The 20,243-nt window shown below is 38.5% G+C and overlaps 1 protein-coding gene across 4 annotated transcripts in view; it reads left to right on the forward strand.

Annotated features, from left to right (window-relative positions):
* The window catches only part of syt16 (synaptotagmin XVI), a 36,018-nt gene extending 17,762 nt beyond the window's left edge, over window positions 1–18,256 (forward strand). For 3 of the 4 annotated variants that reach the window (XM_080870275.1, XM_080870276.1, XM_080870274.1), the window contains 5 exons: window positions 4,493–4,723; window positions 6,724–6,941; window positions 10,867–11,328; window positions 11,439–11,628; window positions 11,799–18,256. In XM_080870275.1, the coding sequence (XP_080726401.1) occupies window positions 4,493–4,723; window positions 6,724–6,941; window positions 10,867–11,328; window positions 11,439–11,628; window positions 11,799–12,112 (1,415 nt within the window). In that variant the 3' untranslated portion in view covers window positions 12,113–18,256. Of the gene's footprint in view, window positions 1–2,230; window positions 2,255–4,492; window positions 4,724–6,723; window positions 6,942–10,866; window positions 11,329–11,438; window positions 11,629–11,798 lie in introns of those variants that run through there. The other variant, XM_080870277.1, reaches the window with a different exon arrangement.
* Window positions 18,257–20,243: the final 1,987 nt, after the last annotated feature.

Raw genomic sequence — 20,243 nt, forward strand, 5'->3', positions numbered from 1 at the left:
AGTGAGTCCTGCCACACTTCAAGGTTTGTCTCAACTAGAAACATCTCAGAGAGAGTACACGTCTCCTGTTTGCAGTTTGACCCCAATTAAAGTGTTCAGCAGCAGAGAGAGAACGTGGGAGAGTTTGTATTTGTCCAGTGATTTCTGTGGGCGAGAGGGAGTTGCGTGACTCAGCCGCATACTGCTACAAAGCTGTTCACGATTAAAAAATGTTAACGCTGCGAAAGCTTTATGAAAAAGTCCACCTCCGAGGAAATTCAGAAAGAAACACAGAGTGCAGGATACTCAGGGTGCAGCTTTTGTTCCCATTTTGTCACCCACTTAAACTTTTTTCCTTCCTCCCACTTGTCAAACAGTGCAAACACGCAGAGCAAAGGTTACCATAGGTTAACTTCTATTTAATGTCCCATAACCTGTCTTGCAAACATGACCATTGAGCCACGTTTACATTGAAGACAACACTTCAAAATCAAATACTGTGTACTCGGTTAGAAATATAAAGTAGATGGGATTTTTTTTAACAACTGTGCTACTTCTACTACTTTATTTTCTAAACTATATAAATTTCATAGCTTGTAATTTGATTAATGATTAATGTTTTTGAAATTCACATTTGTATGACGCAGACTTTAGTCAAGATGGAATACATTTGTCATTACTGCTAAATAAAGCTGTGCCTTGCCTACTTTGACAAAGGCCTCTACCACACCAGAGTTCCTGCTGTGAAAACATCTATTAGACCTGATCAACTGGGAAGACGCTAACATGGTGCCAGTTACCTGTTTAAAAACCTGTTTTATTGCACCTGACCCATCCTCACCTGTGTCCAGTCCCAGTGTATTAATAGCTAACATATTCCCACTGGTCTTTGGCACATTGTTCTTGTTATTCCGCTGGGTTTCATTCCCGACTGCCGCTTTTGATCTTTTATTGCCACATGAACTGTTCACGACCTTCCTGGTCAAACCTTTATCTTCAGCAACACATCACTGAATCACCAGAGTGGTTTAAGGTTAGCCCTGCAACAGATTGGTGACCTGTCCATGCAAGGTGCTCTGTGCCTTTCGCTCTATGATGGCTGGGATAAATTCCAGCCATCAGCAACCCTCAAATTTATATGTGGAAGAAAACAAGATGATTCTGGAATTTCTTGCGTAGAGTTTTTCTTCATTAGTAACAATTTCTTTCCTTTGCCTAATTCTTAAATTGAATATTGATGAATGTAATTATTTAATTTGTATTAATGCTGACAGAAATTCTAAAAGACCTGCTGAGAGCTTCCTGAAGAGGGTAAATCCTTCAAACCAGCTCGGATCTGGTTGAGAGCCTCTGAATCATCTTAGCATTAAGAGCAAGTGGTCAGCAGAGGTAAACCCATATTTGCTCTTGTTAAGGAAGCAGAAATGAAAGAAGGGCATGTTCACATTTGCTACAGTAGGATGGTGGAGACTGTGAGTCAAACTGTGAGCAAACATTGGCTTGTTAGTTTTTCACCTGTAACAGGTGGAGCCTCTGCTATTTCCAGCTAGTTTCCTGAACAAACAGCATATCCTGTTTATAGTCTCTTCATAAGATTCAGCTGAACGTCTGTGGAGTGTCACTGGATGAGGTAGGAGCTGTTTGAAAACTCAGGTTCAGTCAAACTGTGTGTGGAAACAGGTTTAACTTAAACTCTAGTCTCAGGCTTAGCACAAGGTTAAAAGTTTAAGGTTAATTTGACCTATATTCATTATTCTAATACTGATGGCTAATAAGCTTGAGTTATGTATGTTGTTGAGAAGTGACAAGTACAGTAACAGTGAATGTCCTGTTAATTAAAGAGAGTTTCTTTATCATATTTTACAGAGTAAAAAACTGAATCACATTGAAGGAATTAAGTAATAAACAAATGTATTTAAAACATTGTGTTTTATATTTTGTATTCCTAGTAGTTTAACCAGCATCTGGCAGTGTGATAGCTGCTGTGTTTTCTGTGTGGGACGAAAAATGTTTTTATTATAACTGAATAAATGTATAAATAAATACTTTTATACAGAAATAAATAAATTAACCAAAAAATGGAAATGAGGAGAGCATTGAATTAAAATGTATTTTCCTTACAGAAACTATTATTGTGGCTATTTCGTGATTTTTACTTTTCTGTTATTTCTTTTTCTTTTTTTTTCCTTTTATGTAATTTCTTTGTTGTTCTGTCTGTATGTGAATTAGCTGGGTAGTCCTGATCGCAGTTAAAAGCAGAATTCGTTTTTTCTGGGTGAATCAGACATAAGCAAATAATTCTTATCAACTACACATGCTAATTCTTCACCTAGCCTTTTGTAAACAACAATCAATGGCTTTGAGGTCAGGCTAGTGTCTCTTACCTTATGAACACTCAGACACAAATAAGCAAATGTATAAATTTAACATACAAAATATAAGATTATTTATAAAGTTGGGGAAACCTGCAGTCAGCTGAGACCGAAGAAGTTACCTGGATGAATGACGAAACGTCTCTCCTGAAAACGCTGCGTCCAGATGAACAGAATCAACGTTTGGAGATAAATAAATACAGCGACATGTGCATAGCTGAATGTAAAAAAATAAAAATAAACATGTTGAATTATGTAAAATTAATACATCAGATCTTTATAAACAGAAATAGAATAGTAAACGTAGTAAGACATAAATAAGAAATAGAAACACAAAAATTGCTTTGAAAAAAGAAAGAAAGAAAATAATGACGTGACCTATAAATATATAACTAAAAAAGAAAATATTAAATACAGATCTAATGAATAGAACAACAAGTAAGGCTATAAATACTACAATAATGATACTTACAGTCCTGCCCTGTTTTAATACATTTGGATAGCTGTTGAACTCAAACAGGCAAGATTAAAACCAGCACAACACTTGAGCTAGCATGTTCTATTTTCCTTCATTTACCATTATCAGCTGTGATCTTTCCAGGCATCATCATTAATCATGAGGAAGATTTCAGCACCATATTGGTATCCCTGTACGCACGCTGCTTACAAGAACACCCAAGTCTCTGTTACCATAGCAGGCTCACTCATGGTGACCTGTTCACAGCATAATTTAACACTGTTCTTTGCTATTTTAAAGAAATCAAACAAAAACTAGAATTAAGGACTGAAAACAACAGGACTGTAAACACATCAACACTGGAAACTTGACAGTTTTAGTCCAGAACTTCCCTTAAATGGAGGTCCCTGCAGATTAAAATCTTTGTATTATTTCCTTTTGAGTAGTATTTCACATAACCACATAATACCAAGTACAGCAAAACAAGTAGTAGGTGTGGCTTAGGCTGTGGAGCATTGGGCTTTAGCCTTAAGTTTGGACCAGACCTCTCTGAAAGGTTGCTTTTTTGTTACCAAAATATTTCTTCTTTTAAATTTTGCTCAGTATTTATATGTTTATATGTCTTTGAATATTAAAGCTTCCCACAAAAACAACAACCTTTAAAAGAGATAACATTTGTCTTTGTTAAGAGGATTGTGTATAATGAATAAAAATGGAAAGAAAAAAGTTTTTCAGTTTAAAACAGAAATTTGAAGAAAATATTTTATTCTGCATAAATGTCAAAATCATAGTGGCTATCCACACACACGAGCATCTCCCTTCAGATGCAGTTAAAAACCTATTGAAACTATTCTGTTAGTCAGAATTATCCCAGGTTTTATGTTTCTAGCAGGCAAGCTCCTGAGTTGATCTGAAATAACCATGTGTTTCAGCCACTGAGTCGCATTGCTTCGCTGTAAAAGCCTGAAAGAAGAGAGAAGTTAACAGACCAATCAGCCTTGCTCGCCCACACAGTGTGTACAGCCTTGTTTTTGTTCTGTATGTAACCATGGCAATTGCTCAGGCAGGTACGGTGACCTGCACTTTAGAGAAGAGGGGGCTGATTGCTCCACTGCTGCGTCACTCATTCAGCTGTTGCTATCTAGTTATGGTGAAATTATAAAGGTAGTGGAGTGACCCTCAACCCCACTAATGCTAATACGCGTCGTTATTTTGAACAGACTGAGGCTGAGCACAGCTTTAAATGTGATCTCGTTTATTTACCTCTCGTAGAGGAATTATTTTCCTCCTCCACAACACTGAATGGTTTTAACATGTTGGTTGGTAGGTGGTAGTTAATTGTTCTTTCACAAAAAACCTTTTGTGTTTTTGACAAACACAGACAACAATAGCCAAGTCAAGTGCAATTAAATTCTAGTTACAGGCATATGACAGAGTAACAGAGTAATTAGACTTTAAAGTCTTAACTGGCGTGTACACCAAACTAGAGGCTCTTGACCTTCTTAGTTCTGTTGGTGTCCTTTGGGTCTGTAGGATAGTCTGTCCAAGAAGTTTCTCCTTTAGTTTTGTCAGTGTCTTTTCAAATGTTTTCCGTTCATCTGGATTTCCTCTCCTCCTCTCCTGAACTCTCCCAGCTTTTCCCATTTGTGAGTCCCTCTGTTTCCCTGTCTTTACCTCCCTCCAGTGAACAGCTACGGTGACGACGACGACGATGACTCCAGCTCGTCAGACAGCGAAGATGAGATCCTGAGGCAGTTTGAGATGTCCGTGTCTCGTTCACAGAATTTTCGCACCGCAGCAGCAAACATCGGTGAGCAGCAGCCCCAGCAGACTCACCTGTCACTGGGTCGACGACACAAATTTACCCGACTATCAGACCAGGAGGAGGGCAGCACTGAGCCATCAGACTGTGAAGGTACTCATCCAGATACTGATTTGGGAATAATGATAGATAAAGACTTAGCCAGCAGTAGTCATCTACTAATCTGTCCTGATGAATCCAAAAAGCCTCAAATACTGTTTTTCCTGGAGATTAGAGGCTGTAAAGAGCTCAGGGAGAGAGCGTGGAAAGATGGAGGCATATGACACTTTGTGCTTGTTGGTTTGTTTGTTTATTTTAAGAAAAGCCCGAGGATAAGGAAGAATTAGAACGTTGCAAACAAACCAGCTCTCTTTTTTTTTTACACTATTTTGTTTACTCTATTTGTGGTTTTTGTAGATTTGTTTGCCAGTGGATCAAATGATCAAAATCACTCATTATCATTATCTCATTCACACCCCGCTCAGCTGCTACATAACTTACTGCACGAACAGCACCCTTATTTGCTTTTTTACAGCAATCACAGACAAATATTTAGAAAAATCCTGAACTTACTCTTCATTATAACATGAGCAGCAGGTGGTTGGTGGGGGTGGTGACATGGTTTGGTCAGGGTCACTCTGTTTCAGCTTCTGTTATATATTTCCACCTTTATAAACAACATACACACACACACACACACACAGAATGATGACTTACCTCAGCTTGTTGCTATGGTGAACTCTCTATGCAGCCATTGATATAACAGTCAGGCCGACCTTAATGACAGAGAATTGGAGATAATTGCTATTGATTGGTCTGAGGTACGGCTTGTTCTCTGTGTGTTCCTGCGTTAGGAAAAGGCCAAGGGTTGTCAAATTGCACAATATCCCTCCTGTTAACACACTGCTGTGCTAAACAAGGTTAGAAAACTGCATTTAGAGCTTTAAGACTAAATTAGATGGTATACTAGAGGAGATATTCATGTCCACCTAGGTCTAATTTCAGTAATTTGTGTTGATGTAGGTGGCAGCTATGTTTACATGTTCACCTCGTTCTGTTAGGAAGAGTTTCACTGCTGGATTACTGCACAGAGAGCACATATATTAGGTGAGGATACATACTGTTACACATACATTTTACATTCATGATGCAAGTATAAGTTTCTTAATCAAGCTGAAACATTTGAAGCACCGACTCACAGTTTTCCAGTAATTGTACGTGCACACCTGATGTGCAAAAATTTCCATTGCATTTTGCCGTAACATTTCTGAGCAGGGTTTTAAGGTTCTTTTGAGAAAAGTCAGTCTTTCTTGGTCAGCGCTCTCTCGATCCATGATGATGTAAAACTTATTTCAAAGGGAACATTGATGCTACTAGTTTACAAGTAGTTTCGCCTCATCTGAGGGTCCCAATTTGCATTTTCTTCTAGACTCTGGCAAAGTGGTCACACATCTAAATAACTTGTACTTATGTATAGTTGATGATCTTGGAATCGGCAGTTGTTTTAAATAGGCTGTAAAAGACCATATCTTCACTGACTTCCTGGGACTTTCCCATTGTTCTGAATATTGGTCATACAATGAATGCTGTCAAACAAACTACCAGTTGTAGTCAATCATTTAAAGGACATCGTAGAACCTTCAGCACTACTAAACCACTAAAGGATTTAGGAGAATGTATGTATATATTTGAGTCTGTATGTGTAATTTTGGCCATGTGTGGGTTCGAGAAAATCCCAAATAAATTCTAACTTGTGCATGCAGTTCTTGCTTTTTGAAATAATTAAAGCTGTGTCGTGCAATCATTTTAACCTGGAAAAAGAACAGTTCAACAAAATAATTAAAAGCTATAAATGACCATGACATACATACATTCTACACATTCAAATAATCTAAAAATTATTAGTAACTGCTTGTACATCTTCAATGCTGTGAGTGCACAATAATAACTGCTGTTACTTTTTTGTTACTTTTTTTGTTACTTGTCCCATTAGGAATTTTGCACTTTTAAAAGTGAGTGAGATAAAAGTAGGACGATGGAAAGTTCCATCTCCAGTGTAAATATAAAGTATCCTTTCACCACCAGTTTAAAAACAAGTGCTCTTGTTCCTGCAGAAACGGCAGCTCAAAGCCAACAGGGTTTCCAGGATCCGCTCTCTGCGGTGGTAGAAGCAAAAGAAAGGGCATCCATGCTCTCTTTGGACAGACCTGCAGGAGACCACCCACTGGCCTCCAGTGACTGTCCCACCGTGAGTATGGACCAGCAATCTACGGAAGCAGTGGATCATGACAAGAATGAGGTCACAGAAAGCCCCTCCGCCTGGACCCCAGAGGTACTACAATCAGACATTAACCATTTCTAGTCATTGGTGTGTTTGATAACACTGGACCTTGTAAAACTGGAGACAAGCATTAACTTTACACTGTCTTACATCTATTTAAATGAGAAAAGAAGCATTTATTGGATAAACACATCAGAGAATTTTCTTAATTTCAATCAATCAATACTGCAATACAGTACTGTGCAAAAGTCTTGAGCCGCACCTCATGTCTAGGAAAATGGGAAACAAATGCAGTTTTTTATTAACATCAATGACCAGAAAGTTAAAAGTAAATAAATGAATAAATAAATAAATAAAGTGGTGCATGGATTACTTAACGGGGTCATTGAGCCCCTGCTGTTCCCATCATGCTTGGCAGAGGTATCATCGTCACTCAGTTGTGAGAGGATTACCACTCTGCTGTGGTAAGCCGCTCAGGTTCACGTTGGAAGAAACAAACCAACCACAGCTCTCTGAGATTTCACATAAATTGCTGATACATTCTTTGCTTATTTATTTGTGAATAATGGTGTCGTACAATCCAAAGCAAGACTGTAGATCCATTGATTCAATATCATCCTCCAAGGAGGTGAATGACCACCTCCTAGATCTGTAATCGGACACCTTTTACCTGCAAGACAAAATCACAGGCGGCCATACTGCCGTGTTCCCAATACCTTCGAATTTGGGAGTGATGTCACTCCTGAGTTAGCACGTTCCTGAAAAACGAGGAAAAACAGGATTTGTTTTGGTTCTTATCAAGATAGAGCTATTCAAGTATTGCTAGCATCCCGAGTTATGACTAATTCAGGAATTTACCAGTTATTGTCAGGCTCTTTTTCACTCCTACCTCTGTGGTGGGAAGCCTGCTCTTCACTCCTATGACCTCTCCAAGCTCCAGAGCTTCTGATCGCAGTCACTAGGAGCAACAACAGCAGAGCATGTTAGCTCAGGGTGCTAACGCAGCTAACAAAGAGAAGTTCGCTGTGTGTCTGGGCCAGCTGAAGTGGAACACAACGCTTGCTTGCTGGGATCTAGCACATGGAGTATCACTCTGATCAATGACTGATCCACGATCTAGTAAACCTCCCTGGTACATCATAGTTTTTCATAACACATGGTTAAGAGTTTGGGCTTTCATTTATTTTATGATGATCTTCTTGATGGTTTTGTTCCTGCATTTACTACATACACCAAGGTCTTGCATGCTAACTACCAACTTTTATTATTGAGCTGACACCATTATTGCACATAATCACACATTTGCACATGGTGAGGAAATGTAAGGATCCTGCTACATGTGCTCATTCTTCTCTTTGGTCACTTGTTCAGCTACGTTGCAGAAGAAAGACACACGCTTCTCTCTCTGTCTGCCACACATACACATGCTTCTTCTTTTAGTCTCAGTCCTCAGTGAGATCTTTGTACTAATTACTTTAGTAAATCACCTGTCTTTAATGCATATGCTGCCGTAATCAGTGTTGTATAGGAGTGAATGTTGCCAACCTCTGCTTATGCAGAACAGTCAAATCCTTCAACCTCAGTGACTATTGAGATATAACATTGATTGTAATTATTATTTTAGTTATTAACCACTTTCTAATCAATACTGTATTTTATAAGACTGATTATACTAATAGCTCATCTTGATTTCTCATTGATTTTGAGGATTTTAGTTATTTAATTTATGTCCCCAAGTTAATGGTTAATCATTTGAGAGGCTAATTGTTTTATCAGTCACTAACATTAATGTTGGTGCTGTCACAGTTATAATCGTGTTAGGTAATATCTGCTACATTGTCTGCATATGTATGTGTGTGCGTGTGTAAAAAAAGCATGCATACATATGCAAATATTCCTGCTCTGTGTGGTATTTGTGTATTTTGTATATATGTGTATATCGTTTGTGTGTTTGTAGAATTCACAACCTCTTAGTGACCGAATCACACTTTGAAATTGGGCGCAATCTGTGCTGTAAACACCTCCCACACACACACACACACACACACACACACACACACACACACACACACACACACACACACACACACACACACACACACACACACTGGGTGATACTGAAATCTAGAAACGCTTCATAAATAACAAATGAGGTTGGATCAGAGGGGCTGCAGAGCTACAGAAACCCAGGAGAGCCTTTTTTTGTTAGCAGTTTATTTATAGAGTTATATAACAGCCCCGCTCGTGGTTAAAGATACAGCAAATATTACAGCTGCTAATAATACCACCCTTTCTGCTATGTTTACTGCCGTTATACCTGTTTCATACTACCTTCATGTTTCAGGTTTGTCTGGAACCCACAGACACAACCATAAAACTTTTTAAATCTGTAAAACCACATCATGCATCAGTAATAGATTAATCTATTATCACGTAACCAAGATAACCATCATCACCCACCAGTCAACTCTGATTAGAAGTATTTATGGAATATGGTTGTTACACGGCAGCGTGTGAAGCCCACATAAGCAAAAAAGCATCTATAAAACACTTGATGGCAAAATACAAGAATGTATAAAGGAACATTTTTTAATGTAGCCCAGTGCTATTTTTTTTAAACGTTCACATGTAGAAGAAACTATCAGTGACAATTACACACCTTTACTTCAGTGTGTGGACACCAACAGCTACACTTTGTTTAAACCTGAAACCATGGCTTGTGCAAGTCCAGTGATGAGCAACCTGTATATTTAATGGGAACCTTTCCTATTAAACTATTAAGCATTAAATTGGCATTTGTAAAACTGAAACTGCTCTCCTTTTAAGCTGACTTTCTCCTGATTGGCTGCCCCTCTCAAATAAATTTGAAATATAGACTATATGGATGGGGGGCTGCTGTTCTTAAGAGCAGGGTGCTATGACCAAATTACTTACTGTATATTGGCTCTCAGTGCCATCATAAAAAAAACAAGGACATGTAGAGATATAAGCATTTAGAGCAGTCTGAATCTTGTGGGTTTTTTTTATTTTGGCCGTCTTTTAGGTCGATAGCAATCAATAAGATTTAAATATGTGGTATTCTGAAGTTCACAGACATTGCTTGTGATAGTTTTTTTAAACTGTTACTTAGGATTATTAAAGATGTCTCTGATTTTATTTTTATCTCAACTAAATAAAAAATAAAAAATATGTTAAAAACAACAGCTAGTGAACAATTAGTAGGAACAGGTGGTGTAAAACTTAATTCTCATATTTTAGTAAACAAAATAACAGAAATTATTTTTTCGTGGAGATCGCTTTGTAAGGTAATAATTCTTCATTTAACTTGGGCCACTAATGATAAAGGTCTGTGATGTTTAAATTGAAAGTTATGCTTTTACTGTTTGCACATTTATACTGATGCCACCCCACTGCTACATTGGTCACATGAGCTACTACTTCCTGTTACTAGCAGCAGTAAACGTTAATGCTTTTTTTCAGGTGGAGGTCCATTCTTATGTTTTTATCTTTTATGTGTGCATCTCCTGACCTGCACATCCAGTAGACCTCGGCAGCCCTCTGATTATCTTATCTCCCCAGTGGTTGCCATGTCGACAGCAACACTCGGCCCGCTCGGTCAACACTTGACACAATCGATGTTGTGTTTGCTGACTGCACGGGAGCATTTAACTGCAGGGGTTGGGGAGATGCAGGAGGGGGCTTATGTATGCTTCAGGATCGCATTTCTGCTCACTTTGTCTCTCTGGACATTTAAAAGAAAGTGATTATTATGACTGACAGGTGAATAAAAAGCCAGAAAATCCCTTGAAATAAGAAGGTGACAATCAAATTTTTTTGTGCTAACATACTTTTGCTTATTTAAGTCATAAACTGGTTACCACTAGAATCCACTGACTGCAGCTGTCCTCCTTAGCAAAAGGTTAAACTACAGGTTGGTGTAGTGTGTTTGTGATGATTTCTCTCCTTACTTTGCCAGGAAGAGCCACCTCCTCTTGGCGAAGTCTCGTCTCAGCCAGGCTGTTCTTCCCCTCGAACTCCTATCTCCAAGTGTGGAGATCTGGTCCTCTCCCTGGAGTACCGTCCTGCCGCAGAAAAACTGCTGGTCACTGTGATTGCGGCCCGAGATATCCCCGACAAGGCTCGAAGTGGGATGAGCGCCTGGCAGGTGCATGTGGTCCTGCTGCCCTCCAAGAAACAGCGACACAAGACCTCCGTGCAGAAAGGCTCACTCCCGCACTTCAACGAGACGTTTCGCTTCTCGCGCCTGGAGCCATCCGACCTGCAGAAGTCAGCTATCAGGTTCAGGCTGTATGCGCTGGGTAGCAGGATATCACGTGAGCGAATGATGGGGGAGAAAGTGCTGCGTTTACGAGGACTTAACCCAGACGGGGGGACGATGGAAACGACACTAGTCCTGGAGCCTAGAAGTAACCTGAAGGTAAGTAGGAAAAATGCCGTCAAGTTTTGGGTGTAACTGAATTTAAAAAGGATTTTGGGAGGTTTCTGTTCAGCGTATCTGTAGCCACCACACTTGTTTTTATTCCTCAGAGTGTCGACTCCCAGCTCAGCCTGTCTGCCGTCTCTCAGAGCGACAGCGCCTCATCAACCCAGTCTCTGACCCACGGTGGCGTCCCTGAACTGCTGGTGGGTCTCTCCTACAATGCCACAACGGGACGCATGTCTGTGGAGCTCATCAAGGGCAGCCACTTCAGAAACCTTGCCATGAACAGGCCACCAGGTCTGCAGGGAGCCTCTCTCACACATACACACAAACAATCGAATTATATACATTTGGTACACGTGTTCACTGTATACATGCAAAAACATCCAGCCAAACTGAAATGGCATTCATAACAATCTCTTCTCTTCTTCATCACTTCTCCTCTTCCCTCCTCCCCATTGGTCCAGACACCTATGGACGACTGACTCTGCTGAATTCAGTTGGTCAAGAGATCTGTCGGACTAAGACGACAGTACGCCGTGGTCAGCCCAACCCCGTGTACAAGGAGACATTTATCTTCCAGGTTGCTCTGTTCCAGCTGTCAGATGTCACTCTCCTGATCTCTATCTACAACCGCCGCAGCATGAAGCGCAAGGAGATGGTGGGTTGGATCGCTCTGGGCCAGAACAGCAGCGGCGATGAAGAGCAGCTTCACTGGCAGGACATGAGGGAGGGTCGAGGACAGCAGGTCTGCCGCTGGCACGTCCTGCTAGAGGCATAAAATAACTGTCGGGCAGGACTTTACTTTCTTCTGTGGTTTTTCTTATATTTTTTTATTCTGTAGTTAGACAGATTTAGAGCTTTTGGAAAAGAAAAGGAAAGCCTTGATTTAGAGAGTGGATTATTATGGTTAAGATTTCAGGCCTCAGTGATTCACAGAATCTCCCCAATTTTTACATCCAGCACAGATGGTTAGTTTGTGTCAGCATGCAGGACAAAGTCATCGGTCCTCAGGCTGTAATCGGTTTAAAATACAAGCTTTCAATTCATGTTTCAGGAAAGAAAAAATATTTAAAGACTTTAGGCTATAAAAAGACATTGAAGGCATTAAATTTACTCCTGAATTGGCAGAATGAAGTCAAATATTTTTGTCTTGTTATCTCTCACACTTCACTGCAGGACATTTGTCCTCTGTAAACTAAACTGCAGGGAAGAAATTGGGAGATTCGACATTCTGGAAATATTAGTGGCACATCCTGTCAGAAGTGTCACAGATTTGCATTTTTGTTATGGGTCGAGAATGATCAACGTTATATGAGGAAGTTCATTTAGGTCACAAAAACTAGCAAAATTATTCAGTAAGTGTTCAGTGAGCTCTGCAGTACATCAGACATCTTTTCATTAAGATCTTATGATGTAACATCATTTATATCAGAGCACAAGCACATGGCTGCCCATCAGTTTAACCAATTGTATACTCACTGGTTAAATCCCACTGCTAGCCTGAATGGAGTGATTTAAAAGCATAGAGACTTGTGAGAAATACATTCAAGTGATATGTTACTGCAATTTACATCTTTCCACTGAGCTTAGAGAGCTTGGTTAGCTGGTAAAATGCAAATATCTGTAACTGTAAACACAAAAAAATGAAACTATTTCTAAATAGATAAATTTATATATAAATATATGATAGCTTCTCTCACAAAAATTAAAATGTTATTATTTTCAAATTGGATGACGTCAGTTACCTGTGTCTATACTTCATTGGCATCTGTTAATTAGGGGGTCTTTGTTTTGTTTTGTTTCTTTAAACAGCCTCCAAAGTTTTCTACACCGTCTCAGTGGATTAAAATCAGACTTTTTAATAAGGCTGGGCGATCAGACGAATATATCGACTATTGACGATATAGTTGTTGTGATTTGGCACATCTCAAATAAATAAATAAATAAATAATCCAAAAAGTAGCTGTAGTAATACTGAAACAAACAAGAAGAGACGGTAAAATATTCCCTCCAAACAAAACGTATAAATTCTAAATGTGCAAATCAGTCCGTGCATGATTACTTTGTTCCGCGCCTGCGTGAGTATATGGTCTATCGTTGGATCGTCAGATTGTCGGTTGGAAAATTTTTACATATCGCCCAACCTGACATTTTAACTAAAAAATAAATTCTATTTATTTTAACTTTATCAGAAAGTTGACCAAAAAATGTCCTGAAACTGACAAAAAGCAGATTTGTTGGGAAAAGCTGGTGGTAATTTGTGGATTCAAGGGTGCTGCTGGAGAGCTAATCCCACAGAAACCAAACTGATGTGGTTTTCTTAGAGTTTAAGTGACAAACGACAAAAAAGTAGCTAATCTGACTCATTTGGATTCCTGTTTAGCAGGTCAAAAATCAACTTTTGTGCTTAGTCAGGGTATTGTTTACTCCAATAACTCCACATGATCGACAATACTAAATCCAATACAGTAACCCTTACTACCTGTAGGCAAATTGTTATGTAATCTGTAACAAAAAGATACAAATTTAATTAAGTCATCACACAGAAATTTAATGATTCAAATAAAAAAGGGTTTCATTCAAATTGGTGGTTCTTAAAATTAGATATTAAAACCTCTAAAGAATGTCAATTTACATATTAAATCATCTTTTCTGTAACAACAATTAAGCCAAAATGCAGAAGTACTTTGTGAAAAAATACACCCTTGCTGCTTTTGTAGGAATTAAGAGGGAAAGTAGCAGTTAGGTGCTGCTGGTCAAACGCACAATAGTAAGTGTGAACATCAATATTAAAACAGAAGAACATGCCAGTATGGTTTATCTTTGCCAAGCTGCATTAAACCAGAAGGCTCCCGGAACAATGTATTTGAGACTGATGAGACCAAAGTAGAGATGTTTGTTTATGATGAGGACGATCACGTTTTGGTGACAACCGAACAGCCGCTCAGCACAAACAAGCACGGTGGTGGCGAGGTGGTGATTTGGTAGATACCAAAGTATTCTAGAGTACTATCATCTTTGTATTTACATTCTCTGGATTGCAGCTGTTGTAATCATTCTAAATGATAAGATTAAAGGGCTAATTTAATCTATAAAGTTTACTCACGGTGAATGCGTTGTGAAAAAGCTTTGTGTAGTTTAAATAAACAAGATATAAACTTACTAAATATTCAAAGGTGATTACATTCAAACAGTGACCTAAGCAGTGCAGTAAAGGAACAGATCACAAGACAAGTTTTTGGGCAAGTGGTACTATAACCGCAATAACATTTGGTGATCTGTTTATGTCTTTTTTTTGTTTTTTGTTTTTGTGCTTACCCTAAAATTGTAAGGCAGCTCTCACTGACATTTTAGTTGCGTTTTTCAGTGCAGAAATATGACTGAAGGATCACGTACCCGTGACATACTTGAAAAAGGAACCAATATTTTCTGATTCAGTTGGAGAAGAAGGATGTCTCATTCACATTCAGCGCTCATTCATATTCTCCTGACGCTCGTGCTACAACAGGCAGGAAGACCAGCAGCTGGAGGCTCTTAAACCCATTGGGATGAGCCTCATCAATCCTGAATGATGTTATTTGGCTTCAGCTCAGTCTCCTTCACAGGGCAAAGCTCATTTCAACATCCATCAATGCTGAGCTCAAAAGAGGCTTTAAATATCTCACTGCAGCTGTTAAGAACCGCCAATGAATTACCCTGGAAGTGTGTGTGTGTCTGTTTTTTCCCCCCAGTCACACTCTGTGTTAATTGGTAGTTATGGCAGTGAAACCGTACAGTGTGATGGTGATGAGGGTAATGCTGCTGCTAATGCTCTTCCTTTTCCCATCTGAGCATCTTTGAGTCATAAGGCAGGAGCGCAGCCTGAATCGGGGGATTATTTTTGTTTGTGTGGAGAAATACTGTAGCTGAACCCTCAGGGGTTCGCACACTGAGAGCAGAGATGTGTTTACTCGAGCGTTTGTTTTCTTTGGTCAGGTGACAACACAGTCTCTTTAGCAATTAATAAAACTGTGATCGGAAATGACTCGAGGTTGGTGGCCATGAGGTGACGCCATGCATTAGAAATCAGGGCCGATTCGTTGTGTTTAATGTGTTAGCATACCCCCTCCAAAAAAAGGACTTTCACCTTTTTAACATACTTGCCTAGTTTTTCCATTATCCATGACCTTTTTGTAAATCTTCAGAAAAAGGAAATGTCAGCGTTTGAACAAGTGCTTATCAAGAAAGTAAGCCACAATATCTGAACAGCTTCTGATTACTCCGTGATTTGTTATGTTTCGTTCAGGGACGTTTCCAGCAGAAGAAAGACAACTTTTTATCTTTTTTTCCTTTTATATGAACATGAGTCACTTGTTGAGGGACATAGGTGAATGGACTCATTTTGTATCAATTTAGCACAGGAACCAAGCTGTAAATGCTGTAAATGCTAAGATTGTAGATGCGTAATGACAACTACTTCAGGTGTACATTATACGAAGCATGGATGATGATTAGGAGTGCTGCAGTTACCTTACATAGGCATCCAGATAATTTTTTTATTTTCTACACTGTGACGTAGTTCAGTTTAAACCCTCTAAAGCCAACCAAATCCCATCTATGTTTGTTTGATACAGACAGCTGCGATTCGCCCATAAATATTTTTAATTGAACTATTTTTTTTCTCAAATTAATAGTCATTTTGAAAAGTATAACAATGTTTTTGAGAAGAATGTACAAGTTTTTATATATGTGGAAATCACGGACTTTATTTGGGTGTAAGAAGCAAGTAATTGTGATTCATAGAAAATGAAAAACCTACCAAAGGGTCTTAAAACTGCTGTAATGACTGCAAACGTGATAACATGCCTCTGTAATTTAGCTCTTTGAGAGTAAGGCTAACATGACATTGATCGGACATATGTATCTTTCCTAGCTAAAGAAGACATGGAAATTATAGGGCATTATTTCAACAAAGAACCAACACTGTCCAAATATAGTGAGAATTAGCATAGTGAGGTAAGGTTTCACTTTGAAAAGGAAAAAAATCTAAAAACACAACTGTTAAATCATCTAAACTTACATTTTGTTGTCCAAAAGGCACTGAACTGACAATTACAATTAATTGACAATTAACTAATTTAGGGGTTTAGCAAAAAGATAAGTTTTTCCTTTTAAGTCAGCTATCTAGAATTCCTAAAAAATGTGTCTTCTACCAGATTGGGATTATTAATTACTTCCAAAGTATCCAAATCCTCTTTGTTGCATTAACGTTAGTGATGACACAGCGCATCCTTAAATGTATTTATTCTTCCTAATCTACTATGATCTTTGGCAGATGAGTCCGAACAATCCACATTTGATAATCAGTTTTATTTTAAAGTATGTAGAGAGAAATTTGACAATCCCCCATGAAGAAGCATTTCTCTGCAGTGGGTAAAATAATATCAGCACTCCTCTTCAGCCGGCTTCGTACTTGTGAGTGTGAATAGTGACATGAATTATATTTACTGCACAGATTATATATATTTTATGCATGTTGAGTTGTTGTATAGAATCTATCATATCTATTATATTTTTTAAAAATAGTAAATGTTTAATGTTTTTAAATACATCCCAGGATTGTATTTATATATCTGCATGCCCAGTTCAAGATCCCAGGTTGTATTACAGATGTGAAACAGATTGTGTGATCAGATTGTGCTGCAGATGGAATACTGATGAAGTGCCTGTAATATTTTGAGATGAAACATATCCACCATGACAAAGAGTTGATACACAACTGCATGAAGCCTCCTTGTTGTTCTCTGTGAATGCTGCTCTAGGACTGCATTTGCCTGGAAGGTTTATTTGTCAAGGCCCTGACCAGGGCTGAAGTCAGACAACTGCAAAGCCAGTGAGTAGAGGGATGAAACAGTTTCAGAAACCAAGACCAAAACGTTTTATTTCATGCTTTAAGCAAATTCAATTTTAGAACATTTAACAGAATATCAGTTTTAAATTAAATCTACTTTTGGCTTCTTCAGATTTATTGCCCACATTGGCCTTGTACAAACGAGAACACACATACTTTTTAAATAGGTAAGCTAGCTTAATTTAAAAAATGTTTGAATTGGGAGACAGCATAGTTTATGCTAATTATGATAGCATAGTTTTACCTTTTATGGTAAATCACTGTTTTTGTGCATATTAAACACATATGGTGTAAGTGTGTCAAACTATAGCAGTGTTGTTGGGTTTATCTTTTTCTGTGGACAAAGTCTGGTTAGCTATATATTGCTACTATCAGTGTTTACGCTACGCTAGGCTGATCACCTTCTGGGTCTAGCTCTGCTCTTAAGACACAAACATGAAAGTAACTAATCTTTTCATGCAACTGTAATGTGCAAGTGTAATTTCTTAAACTATCCAGGTATTGTTTTTCATGTTTTATAATTAGAGTAAAACTTTGCTTAAAATTAATAATTTTAAGATTCCTGTGATTAGTGGTTATATTTAGGTACTGGCAGGTTTTGTCATGGTCTGCTTTGAGGCACTCACACTGATTAAAGACAATGTTTTTCCATGCAATTAGACCTGACCTCAGTGGTGTGTAGGCTATAAGGCAATTTGATGCTTTATTCACACCATTCACTCCAAAATCTCGAGCTGACTCCATAGTTTTGGGCTAACTGGGAGGGAAAAACTGAATAGCATTAAATTTCCACGAGACAAAGATAAAGCAATGTGTCTTAACTTCTATCTTGTCTCTGGCCTCCCTGAGAAGTATAGCTGTATAAGGTCAAGTTCATAAGGCATTTTAGGCCTGTAAAGAGACAGTGGACACTGATCCTGATCCTGCACTGACTATTCTGCAGCCCTGGTCTGGGCTGTGCATGCTGAGCTCCCGCAGCACCCAGAAAGCACTTTTTGTACCAAGTTGTCATTGCCAATAAAAACCAGAAGATCCCTGCTGTGGCAACGTCTGCCTGCCATCTGTTTTCTTGGGTCCTCTCCTCACTTGTGAGCATGGCTTGAATGTCTTAATTCTGAAAATTAGGCTTTTGTAGTTAAAAACAAAAACATACGTCACTGTGATTGAATTTTAAATCTTTGTGCTTAAGGACAAGAGCAAATCAAGAGTGGATTAGAGACTGAAGAAAGCATCTTATGTTTTGTATTTGTTTGTGCAGAATATAGCTTAACCTCCTAGGACCTGGCGTCCACATATGTGGACATCACATTTTGGGTTATTTAGACCAAAATACTCAATTTTGCTCTACAAGGACCTTAACCCACAAATATGGATTTGTAGCTTGTTATCTATTTCAAGTCCATATTCACAGTCTTTGTTTTATTTTGTAAGTCTAGCTTAAAAGGGTTTGATAGTACACATTTATGACTTTGAAGTGACCTGAAACTTAATGTTCTGTGTGCCTGTTATTACTAAAAGTGGATTGGTTTAAAGACACTGAATCATCAATGGATGTCAGGTAGTTTTGAAGTTTGTATTTTGGCAAATACAGCCTAGATTTTGGTCTCGACACCACACTGTTTACATGCAGGCAAACAAAACAGGATTGGCTTAATTCAAAAGTGGACATTTGTTGCACACAAATATTTGCTTTGGCAGCAACTTAAACAACTGAGTTAAATTAACACAAGTCACTCAAACATGAGGCAGTTGTATTAAATACAATATGCTTACATAAATTCAAGAGAGCTCGTTTTTTCAGTGAAACTATGAATGAACTAGAAACCCAGAAAGACTCCAGTAACAAAAACCCACACATTCTCCATATTCATGTGCATACCGCTGTTATATGATCACAGAGCAGTCATAAAGAGGCACAAATCACCCATAAAGATGCAAGATGAGCACAAACAGACACAAAATGTTTAGAGGGATGCAAAAGAAATACACTCAAAGCGACCAAAAACAACCACAAAGAGTGCAAAAAAACATCCACAGGGACACAAAATGCCTGGAAAAAAACAATAAAAAATCACATCTGGCTCCTTGGTAAGTGGGGTAGAGGGCCATGGCCCCATAACTTTGCACACTTTACTTGACTGATTTCCATCTCTATCCGATTATTAAGTGATGACGTGACGAATCCTACTTCCGGGCCTAAAGTAGTCTGCATTTAATAAGGCTTTTGTGTTGTTAACATGGTTAATGCTTTGTATTTTCTTTTATTTAATCTCAAAAAGCTCTTAAAAAAAGTCAGTGATCACCGTTGACCTCCCTCGGCTTTTATTACCGCTAATCATTTATTTAAGCTCAGTTTTTAAAACCTTAGGATGTAACTACAGCCCAGCCCATGCAGCAGTATATGAATGACTAACCTCGTATTATGGATGGATTATCTCAGTTGTTCTCCTGGCTGAAGTTTGATCCTTTTACAGCATCCTGCCATGCGATTACATTTGTTCCTGACCACCGAGAACACTCACGTTAACTTTTATCGAATGGAAAAAAAGTTAGCTTGTTTATATTATGCTAACATAGCTGTGTCGCTAGCGGTCACGTAGCACATCATTATATACCAGCTAGCCAAACTTCAGTAACCCTACAAACGTCACTGCTGTTTAGTTTTCTGTCTTCATTTATGTTGGAAGTGATAGCAGAGCTGTACGTTTTAATTTGTTTCCAAAACCCCGCAGTCAGGACATGCTATATTGTATTTAGATGGAAGCTAGCGAGCTAACTCCCTGCTAACTTCTAACTCCGTTAAATGTCATAAATTCCGTTTTCATGGATGCCTGGATGTTAAACTCAATTGTTACACCTGGTAGAGCAGAACGCTGATCATTTTATTAAAGATGAAAGACTTTAGACAGTTTTTCAACTCTCAGTAATGCCATAGTGATCGTTTGATATATGGACCTGCAGCGGAGTTTAGGCCCAGACACGGACTGAACGATCGGATTACTCATTAACAACACACAAA

The sequence above is a fragment of the Rhamphochromis sp. 'chilingali' genome, assembly GCF_963969265.1.
Source record: "Rhamphochromis sp. 'chilingali' genome assembly, chromosome: 21".
NCBI lineage: Eukaryota > Metazoa > Chordata > Actinopteri > Cichliformes > Cichlidae > Rhamphochromis > Rhamphochromis sp. 'chilingali'.